This window comes from Bos indicus x Bos taurus, chromosome 29 (assembly GCF_003369695.1).
Source record: "Bos indicus x Bos taurus breed Angus x Brahman F1 hybrid chromosome 29, Bos_hybrid_MaternalHap_v2.0, whole genome shotgun sequence".
Lineage (NCBI taxonomy): Eukaryota > Metazoa > Chordata > Mammalia > Artiodactyla > Bovidae > Bos > Bos indicus x Bos taurus.
The window spans coordinates 1,501,260-1,511,502 of NC_040104.1; the positions used below are offsets into that span (position 1 = coordinate 1,501,260).

Sequence of the window (10,243 nt, forward strand, 5' to 3'; positions counted from 1 at the left end):
CCGCTCAGCCTGGGCCCCTGGGCCTGCCTGGAGGCTCCCCCCTTCCCAGGCAGGCAGTGGCGGGTGGGCCGGGGGTAGCCTGGGCAGGAAATGTCAGCTCCAAGGAGGGGTCTGGAATGCACGCTCAGCCGCTGGCAGCCCGTCCAGGACACGCACGGTGGAGGGAAGGCTCCGCTGGCCTGCTCCCAAACCGAGGGTCCACACTCTCCCTCCATGGCCATTCCCCACCCCTGCCCCCACGGCTCCCGGTGCCAGCGATACCGGGGTTTGCATTGGCTTCCAGCCAAACCCCGGAATGCGCCTGCTGGCTGCGCGGCAGCTGTTCCTGGAATTGGGGCGACAAAGCACCGCCTGTCTCGGAGTCGGGGCGGACGGGGCGAGCCCGCCCAGCGCCACGCATGAATAGGGCACAGAGCCCCGGGCCGAGAATGAATGGGCTCACAGACGCCCAGACACCCGTGAATGGGCCCCAGGCGTCCAAAGACGCAGTGGAACTTGGAACCGGCCGTGGGGCCCGGAGACCTGGGATGTGGGGTGCAAACCTCTCAGGATCCATACTGGTGAAATCCTTGGTGAAAGGAGAACAGAGCCCCCCAACACCCAGACTCACGGCACGTGGGACTCGGGCACTTGGGAGCGGGGTGCAGGGCCCTGACACCCGGGCGAGTGCTGGACACTCGCCATCAAAGGTGCCCGGAGACTCGGAGGTGCAGGGGCCGAGGCACCGCTGTCTCAGTCCCAGGGTGTAAGGCCACGGCCTTCTGTGAACAGGGTTCCTGCCCCTCATGTGCTCCAGGGACGGCGGAGGGTCCAGACCCCCCAGAAGGAGCCTGGAATCCCTGGACCCTTGCACAGCAGGGAGCCGCCTGCCTGGAGTCACGGGTTAGCCCAGTGGAGACACCAGGCCAGGATGAACGGACTCACAGAGGCCCAGACATCCGTGAATGGGCACCGGGCATTCCAGTGGGATTTGGAACCAGCCACTGGGGGCCCGAGATCTGGGACGTGGGCCTCTGCGAGAGGCAGGCAGTGGGGTCCTGGGTCCCCGAGACCTTGATGAATGGAGATTCAGGCAACTGGAGATAAGGCCTTGGGAACTGGAGGATGGACGTCACCTAGCACTTCCAAGAATGGCCTGGCCGAGGAGGGGAACGATGGTGGGGACGACGGGAGGGACGATGGTGGGGACGACGGGGGGGACGACAGGGGGGACGATGGGGGGATGATAAGGGGGAAGATGGGGGACGATGGGGGGGATGACAGGGGGGACGATGGGGGGACGATGGAGGGGACGATGGGGGGGATGACAGTGGGGACGATGGGGGGACGATAAGGGGGAAGATGGGGGACGATGGGGGCGGATGATGGAGGGGACGATGGAGGGTGAACAGTGAGGGGGCTGGACGGTGGGGGTGGATGGCCCAGAGGTCCTGGAGACAGGGGTGGCAGGGTACCCTTCAGGTTGATGGTTGGAGTCCTTGTTACCAAGGTGATCAAAGGAGTGGGATATAGGCCACCCAGATACTCAGAAAACTGTGGGTCAGAACATAACGGCAGGAGCCGTGGGTTCCTGGGGCCTGAGGCTTCATGGGAAGAGCGGACAGACTGCAGCTACACCCAGAGGGTGGTAGGGCGGGTGGGTGAGTGGTCTGGACTCAAAACAGAGGAAAGGGTGGGGAGAGTCAGAAAATGAGGCTCATGGTAAAAAAAGCAGTGGATGTGTCAGTCGCTCACTGGCCGACTCTTTGGGGCCCCATGGATCACAGCCCCCGCCAGGCTCCTCTGTCCATGGGATTCTCCAGGCAGGAGTACTGGGGTGGGTCGCTGTGCCCTCCTCCAGGGGATCTTCCTAGCCCAGGGACCAAACCCAGGTTTCCTGCATTGCAAGCAGATTCTTTACCATCTGAGCCACTAGGGAAGCCTGAGGTGATGGTACCTGGCCTGATCTATCTGGATAAACGAATAGACCGGCCGGCCTAGGTGAGCTGGTGCAGACACAGGCAAAGGTACCAGTCCCCCAAGGATGTGGAGACACACCGTGCTGAGTTTAGGCGCTGGGCTGCCAGCTGAGGCTCTGGGACAGGGCAGCCAGACCCTCCGACGGAGGAGCAGGAGACAGCGTCTCACGGGGCTGGTGTGAGCGCCCAGGACCGTGCCCATGTCGCCCGATGCCCAGCAGGCGGGCGGCCAGGTGCCCAGTGTCCTGGTGCATTTGGTCAGGACGACCGGATGACAAGGAACACATCCTGGTTCTCCAGGGAATGGGGTGAGGCCCCAGGGCTCCAAACCAGAGCCTGCCAGGACTCGCCCCCGAGGTTCCCGCAGGCTCTCGGTCTTAAAGGGACGTGGACTGGACAGTTGAGCTCTGCAGCAGATGGGACGGGGGCCTCAGACACTCCAGTAACGGGGTAGAGGACCCAGACACTCCGACCCCTGGGGTAGAGGACCCAGACACTCCGACCCCTGGGGTAGAGGACCCAGACACCCAGACTACAGGGGTAGGACCCTGACATGTCTCTCGGGTGGCGTCCAGCTCTTGGGAAGCGTAGGTACAGCCCCGGACACCTGGCCATGTGGCGAGCACAGCCAGCATGGGAATGAATAGCGCAGAGTGGGGTCAAGGACGAGGGGGCATGCACGGGTGGGGGCTGTGAATGGGGCGCGGGGCATCCAGACCGCAGGAGCAGGGCCGCGGGGCTTGAACCGGCACTCAGGCCAATGAGAGACGTGTCTGGGGGACGGTCCAGGCACCCAGGGGGCCAACTAATGCGCACAGGCTTTCCAGGAACCAGGCGACCACGGAACAGAGAGCCCCAGTGTCCAGACCAGCAGGGAACATGCCCCCGGCACCTTGGTGTGGGAGGAGAGGCTGCCAGGAAGCGCAGAAGCTGAGTGTGTCTCCAGGAATCCCCAGGAGTGAGGAAACGATGCTCTGACGGTGGGGGTGCCCCGATGAATAGATCTCCCAAGGGAATGTGAATGGGGCCCCCAAAGCTGCAGAGGAACCATGGGTCCCAGAGGCCCTTTGGAGACGCAGCTGACGCGGGGAGGGACCGGATGCCTGGGTCACAGAGAACCCCCGTGTTCTGACATGGGTGCTGCCCTCACTGCACACGCAGCTGATGCCGGGCACAGGCTGCCTCAGTCTCCAGGAGGACGGAGTGTAGTTCACCCGGATGCCCCAGGAAGCAGGGCTTGCATCCTGGGGAGACCCAGGCTCAGAGTCAGCAGCCAGGCCCTCCGCTGGAGAGGAGCTCAAGGAACCAGCTCCACGCGATGCAGGCCTTCAGCGGAGAGGGCAGGCTCCTCGGGCGCCTGCGTGACATGTACAGGACCCCTCACACTCAGATGATGGGGTGCAGGCGTCCAGATGAAGAAGGCACAGTTAGCCCGAGTCGAGGACCATCGGGGCACCCCCAGGCTGGGACCCAGAGGATGGGCACCGGGTACCCCAGCCCACGGAGGCCCGTGGTAAGCTGAGCGCCCACCCCGCGCGGGTCGGCGAGGGTGGGGTGCACGCGTGCTGCTCCAGCACGTCTCATGGTTCCCTGCCAACAGCTCCCGGCTCCCCCACGCTGGCGACTGCCATGAGTTCCAACCTCAAACATTCCCCCAGCAACCTCAAAGGAAGCATCCCGTCCAGGAGCCCCGCCAGGGTCTCCATGTGGCTCTTGGCTGCCAAGCCGCCGTCTCGGGGCCGCGGGGCTGGCCTGGGGCTGCCAGCTCTGTTTGGTTTTCCCCTTCCTGCCCTGGAACCTCAGACGCCCGTCTGGCCGTGGAGGCGCCCAGATCCTGGGAAAGGCACAAAGGCCCTACACAGTTGGCCTGGGGAGAGCCCCTCGCGGGGCAAAGGCTGCAGGCGGCCCCGCACCCCCGCGCCCCTATCACGCCCACCCACGCACCTCGCCCCCGCAGCACAGGAGCTCCAGCAGGCCTCCTCTTGGCCCCAGAGCTGTTCCACTGCTCCTTTCGAGCCTGCATCCCCAGGTGGGACAGGCAGAGGGACCCGGACCTTATCCGGGGGAACACGTGCCCAGAAGGACATGCACGTTCCCAAGCGCCATGTGCCCCCAGAGCCACACGTGGCCAGCTGGGACACACGTGTGCCCACGCCTGCACACGCATCCCATCTGTGCTGTCCCCAAAGCGGCCTTGGCACCTGGGCCCAGTGTCCCGGAAGTCCTGCCCAACGAGCCCTGCGGGCTGGCTAAGCATTACCCAGCCCCACGTCCGGCCGTGGGTTGATAATGGGTTGGGAGACACCCTGACCTGGGTGGGCCTGTCGGAGCTGGACCCGGGGAGGGACCAGACCCGGAGTGACTGGACCAGATAAACTGGCCAGAGCAGAGTGGAGCTCCGATGACCCGCCCTGCTGGGCCCACTGAAGCAGGAGGCACGGAGGGTAGAGTGGAGCAGGACTTCCACCCGCCGCCTCCACAGCCAGGGCCAGAGGCTCGAATAGAGTGGCCTCCAGAAGGCTCCCCGGGCTCTGGAAACCAGCAACGGAAGGGCCGACAGGCCCGGGCAGTCCCCAGGGAGGGCGCCTGGCCCTGCTCACTTTGCTGGGTGCCAAGTGCCCCCGGGTTCAGCTCCAGCGGACCCAGAAAGTCGCTCGCCTCCAAACCCAGGCGTCCTCCTGACTAGGAACACATCCCCCGGTGTAGACAAACCTCATGCAGCCCGATCTCTCCACTGTCCCACCTGAAGGTCAGCCCAGAGGGCCACCGCCACCCCCGGCAGGACCTTTGGGAGGACCTGCGATGCCCCAGGGGAGTCCTGCGGGTGGGGGCCTGGGAGGGGCCCTCCTCCCAAGGGAGTTTCCTGGCCCCTGAGGGCCAGCAGTTCCGGCCCTGAGGTGGGGCTCCCCGAAGCCCTGCCTCCCACACCCCGCCACCCCCCAACCCCACCCCAAGCAGAGTTTCCAGCCACTGGAGGCTGAGCAAAGCCGCGCGCTCGGGCACTGTCTTCCAGCGCCCAGGGCCGAGGGGGAGGCCGGGAGGCCAGACGTCAGGTGAGAGTGTGTGGAGGCCGGGTGGGCCTGCCGCCCCCCGAAGTCCGGGGGAATCCTGTTCTTCTGGACGGAGGTGCACAGAAACTTTGTTTCCGGGAAGAATCAAGCATTCCAGTTAGACCAAAGGTGGAGGGGTCAGTCAGCGCAGCTTCGGTAGGTGCCCGGCCCCAGGTTGACAGGGAGGCCCTCCCCCAGGGACGGCGGGCGTGCCCCACTGGGGGAGGACACAGCGTGGAGCCCAGCGTCGCTCCTGCGGGTCCCAGGGCCCGGAGTGACGGGGAAGGCTTCCTGGAGGAGGGGGCTCACTCAGGTCTCCGAGGCCAAGCAGGATGGGGAGAGGGCGGCAGTGGGAAGGTCATGGAGCAGGAGGAAAGCTTGGCAGCTGGGGGAGCAAACGGACCTGTGCCGGGAGGTGGGGAGGAGGATGCACACTGCCCAGAGGGAGAGAGCAGGGTGGCCTGCAGGGAGCCATGGAGGAGGTGGCGGGGGCTGAGACGCCGCTGAGACACCAGCCCCCGCTTCCTGGGAAAAGCGGCCTCAGCACCCGGAGGCTTTCCCCAGCAGGGCCGCAGAAGGTACACTCCAGGAGGAACTTCCTGCCTCCTGAGTGGCTGGTCGGGGGTTGGGGGGGGGCACTGCCCAGGCAGAGAGGGCATCCAGAGGCCGATGCGGGGACAGGGAGGGCTGAGCGGGGCCCATGGGGCCGCCCCTGGGCCACCTGCCCTCCTGGGGCCCCCTCGAGTGCACCCCAGGACCCCAGGCCTGGACACAGGCTGGCGGCCCAGCCCGGCCGGTGGAGCAGACAGCGCCACCTGGTGGCCGCATGCAGGCCGGAACCTTAACCACCGCGGGAACCGGGCAGTCCAGGGGGACCCTGAGCCTGCCCAGGCCTCAGGGCCCCCATCGCTCGTGGCTGGTGTGCCCAGGGGCCCGCAGTCCTCTCGGGTCCGCTCCCAGGCCCCTCTTGCAGTTCTGGGACTCCCCTTTCTTCAAATCCCGGCGGTTCGAGGTCCATGGCTCTCCGGTCAAACAGGAGGAGGACACCAGCCAAGCGGGGTGCGGGGAGGGCACACGCATGCACACTCACGAGTATGCACATGCACCCACACACACACACAGGTACACACACAGATGGGAATTCTGGGCTGACAATGACCACCAACCCCGTATTCTCAACCATGAGAATCACGAAGGAAGCTGTCTTAACCCCAGGACGCACTTTGGCTCTGACATTTCAGCAGGTAAAGGTGGGCTTTCAGCCCCACGTGGGAGCTGGGACTCCACGTCGACCGCAGGGCTGCTCCAGGGGCCTGCGGGCCTGCGGGCCTGCGGCTCTGGCCAGCCCACCCAGGGCACTCCACCAGCCGGCACAGGAGTGGTCAGAGGGGCCGCCCGGTCCTGTGAGCACCCCGAGCGCCCCTACACTCCACCACCAGGGCCTCACCAGTGGCCCCCCAGCCAGGACCGGCTCCACAACTGTGGGGCTCACGCAGGGCTCGTGCGGCCTCTTGCTCCACACCTGAGCTCACCAAGCTGGCAGCGGCGGGAATTAGAGCAAGCCCGGCCTCCGCTCTGAGCCCCGGCTGGCCTGAGGTCCCCTCCTCATGTGGGTGGCTCCCGGACGCTGGGGCCTGCCCGCTGCGGTTGGACAGCTCTTGTGGGGACGAGACAGGCGCATTCGGGGGGAAGCGGAGACAGCCAGGCTGTGCAGCAGGACCCCCGCAGACAGGACACCCTGCTTTGACTGTGGCCCCTCCTTCAACAGGTTGGGCCGGTGCTGGCAGGGGGCGCTGAGACTGTTAGATCTCAGTGGGGCCCTCTTCCGACCTTCCCCGCACTTTGCAGCAGGGTGGGTGGGGGGCATGGTAGTGTGAGGTCCAGCTCTGATGCCTGCCTGTTCCTGGGGGGCTGGGGCTGGGCTGGGTCCTATGACGAGGCCGCCGGTGCCCCCGGAGGAGGGGAGCCCAGGACAAGCTGTTGCGGGGAGACTCTCATGGCCTGAGGTCTCAGTGTGCGGGCTGTGGAGGTCCCTGTGGGGGTCCCTGTGGGCGTGCTCCTCCTGAATGGTGGGCTGTGCCGGCCCCGCCCTCCACCCCCCCAGCAGCATAGCTGCTGAAGGGTCGGGGACAGGTAGGCGGGCAGGAATGCCGGCCGCGCCCGGCTGCACCCTGCCCTGCCTGCCCCCACCTCGCTGTGCCCCTCGTGGCACGTCCTTTGGCCCAGAGGAACCCCTGCTGACCCTGGGGGTCCGAGCCCCACTCCCACCCCTCCTGCACCCCGTGATCCTAGCACAGCCCCGGCCCCCCATTTGCTCTGGGGCTGGTGACCCACAATTGAACACGCTCCGCCCGTGTCACCAGCAAACCGTGGTGGGCTCAAGGGAGCCAGGGCCCAGGGAGAGTGGCCAGGTGGGAAGGGGCTTCCTGGAGGAAGGCGGTGGAAGGCTCTCGGGAGGCCGGTGGGGGCAGGGTTAGGCTGCCCAGGCTGGGCCTGCTTGCGGGGCTGGGGAGGGGGTGGTGGCTGGAAGGCTGGGCCCACAGGGGCGAAGCCAGCTCTTTGGCCAGGGCCCAGAGCCTCCCTCCACCTGGCGCCGCTCGGAACGCTCGCCCTGGCCACCCCAGACAGCCTCCGTGCCCGGGCAGACCGAGCTGGCTGCTGCTGGGCAGATGGGATGGTGGGCAAGGTCCCCATGGGTCACCCTCATGAGTGACCTGACCGCCCCGGCCATTTGCTCCAAGGCAGCGGGACCAGGAGATGGAGCACCCTCCAGACACCCACAGTGCCCGCACCCCGGTGGGCACCACAGCCACGCCTGGGCTCACACTGGACCTCGCTACCCCTATCCCTGTGAGTCTGGGGGCCTGTGGGGGACAGTGCAGACGGCCCAGGGGGTGGGGGGCGGTCACTGTCCACAGTGGCATCTCAGGCCGTCTCTGCGCCACCCCAGGGCTCCGCTGGGCTCTCGTGGCCGCTACCATCGTAGCGGGCGTCCTCCTCACATCCTGCCTGCTCTGCACCGTCTGCTGCTGCCGCCGTGGGCGCCACAGGAAGAGGCCCAGAGACAAGGAGGCTGTGGTCCTGGGCACCACCGGGCTCACCACCACCACCCACCTGGTGAGAGGCGGGCACCCAGCTCCCTGTGGGCCAGGGCCGGGGCAGCTCCGCCCCCAGGGTGGTCTGGTCTGCCCAGGGCAGAGGTGGGGGCCTTCCCCGCAGGGGAGGTGACGAACAAAGGTGTGAGGGGCTCGGGCCACGGGGAGCCACAGAGGTTCCGGAGGAAGGCCGTGGCCTGAGAGGTGGATTGGGGGGCATGGCGGCCAGTCTCACAGGGCTGAGAGAAGGGTGGCCTTCTAGTGGCCTGGAGGTCTGCTCCGCCGTGGACCTGCTGCCTGCGGGGCGAGGGCTCCGATGGGCACAGGGTGCCCACACAGCGGTCAGCATTCTCGTGACACCACTCAGGTGCAGCCGGAGTTGGGTAACGTGGCATCTGGACCTGGGGGTGCCCAGCAGTGGGGTGCATGCAGCTGTCCCTGGAGTATGACTCTGGAAGCCAGGAGGTAAGGGGGTCCCAGAGGATGCGTGGGATTTTGGAGGGGTGACGAGTGAAGGGCGGGCGCCCAGTGCTGGGTGGCGCAGGGCTGACCGGGGAGGGGCCCCTGCCTGCTAGATCAGGGTGGGCCTCAAGCAGGCTGCGGACCTGAGGCCCGGGACCCCGGGCAGCACAGCGGACCCCTATGCCCGCCTGAGCCTGTCCCCGGACGCCGGGCGCACACATGAGACAAAGGTGCACCCTGGCACGCTGTGCCCCGTGTTCGAGGAGACCTGCTCCTTCCACGTGAGTCCGGGCTGGGCCCGGGGGGCTGGGCGGGGTGGCCGGGCGGCTCTGCCGAGCTGCTGCTCCTGGCACAGGCGCCTCTCCCAGCACGGGACACTGGGCACGCTCAGCCTGCCACTGGGCTCCGTGGACCTGCAGCACGTGCTGGAGCTCTGGCGCCCGCTGGGCCCACCCGCCGCGGCCGAGGTGAGCCCGCCTGCCCCCGGCTCCCACCCTCCCACCCGGCTCCGCGTGCTGGGGGGCAGCTGAGGCCCTCTCGTGCCACCCGCAGCCTGAGCAGACCGAGGAGCTCTGCTTCTTGCTCCGCTACGTGCCCGGCTCCGGCCGGCTGACTGTGGTCGTGCTGGAGGCCCGAGGCCTGAGCCCGGCGCTGGCAGGTGAGAGCTGGACCCACCGCTCCACGTGGACAGAGGAAACCCAGGGCTCAGCCCTCAGACCTGGGAGGCCCTCTGACCCCTTTTGCTCTCCCAGACCCCTACGTGAAGGTCCAGCTCCTGCTGAACCAGAGAAAGTGGAAGAAGAGAAAGACATCGGCCAGGAAGGGCACGGCCACCCCTTACTACAACGAGGCCTTCACCTTCCTCGTGCCCTTCAGCCAGATCCAGGTGGGCTGCCTGGAGGAGGGGGCGGGGGGGGGGGCGGTACCTCACTCAGGGCCAGACTGACCACTGTCTCTCTCCCCTTCCTCCCACACCTCTGCCTGCTTCTACCCAGAGCGTGGATCTGGTGCTGGCCGTCTGGGCCCGGGGCCCACAGCTGCGGCCCCAGCCTGTCGCAAGGTGCTGCTGGACTCCCAGCGCTGGGCAGACATGCTGGCCCAGGCCCGGCGGCCAGTCGCCCAGTGGCACCGCCTGCAGCCAGCCAGGGAGGTGGGCCAGGCCCGGCCTTGCAGTCCCGCCTGCATCTGCCCTTGCCCGGCTGCTGAGGGCAGCCCTGGGCCTGGGTGTCCCCGTGTGCGCTGCCCCAGGGCCCGCCGTAATAAACGCCTCCCCCCTGTATCATGTGTCCTTCCTGAACTCCGCAGGCATGGCAGGGTCAGGGGCTCCTGACACCGTCACGGCCCCTCCCGTGGACAGGGAGAGGGTCTCCTCTCGTGGCTCAGCCAGGCCTTGAGGCCTCTGACTGGCGCCTGACAGCTGAGTGAGGGCAAAGGGGCCCCTCCAGGCCCACGGGGAAGACCCAGGAGATGGGGCCCCCATCTGTGACTAGACAGTTAGAGCTGGGCCCCTGGGGACACACTGGGCAAGAGGCAGACGTTTGGGGGTGGTGACAGTGGGCGGAGGGAACCCCACTTCCTGGGGCCACCCCAGTCTCCCACAAAGCCCCCAAACTGACGACGGTGGTGCGAGGCCTCCCCTGCACGCGCAGCAGGGGGCAGTAGTCGCCTGCAGAAGCCA

At 67.2% G+C, this 10,243-nt stretch overlaps 1 protein-coding gene across 1 annotated transcript; it reads left to right on the forward strand.

Moving 5' to 3' along the window:
* The first annotated feature begins 3,276 nt into the window (after positions 1-3,276).
* On the forward strand, positions 3,277-9,984 carry SYT8 (synaptotagmin 8). The gene is given in 12 exon segments (XM_027532961.1): positions 3,277-3,471; positions 4,708-4,782; positions 4,917-5,011; positions 7,750-7,874; positions 7,959-8,125; positions 8,471-8,525; positions 8,528-8,568; positions 8,679-9,032; positions 9,118-9,223; positions 9,318-9,451; positions 9,561-9,618; positions 9,621-9,984. Coding segments are annotated over 12 exon segments (1,680 nt in total). The 3' UTR covers positions 9,896-9,984.
* Positions 9,985-10,243: the final 259 nt, after the last annotated feature.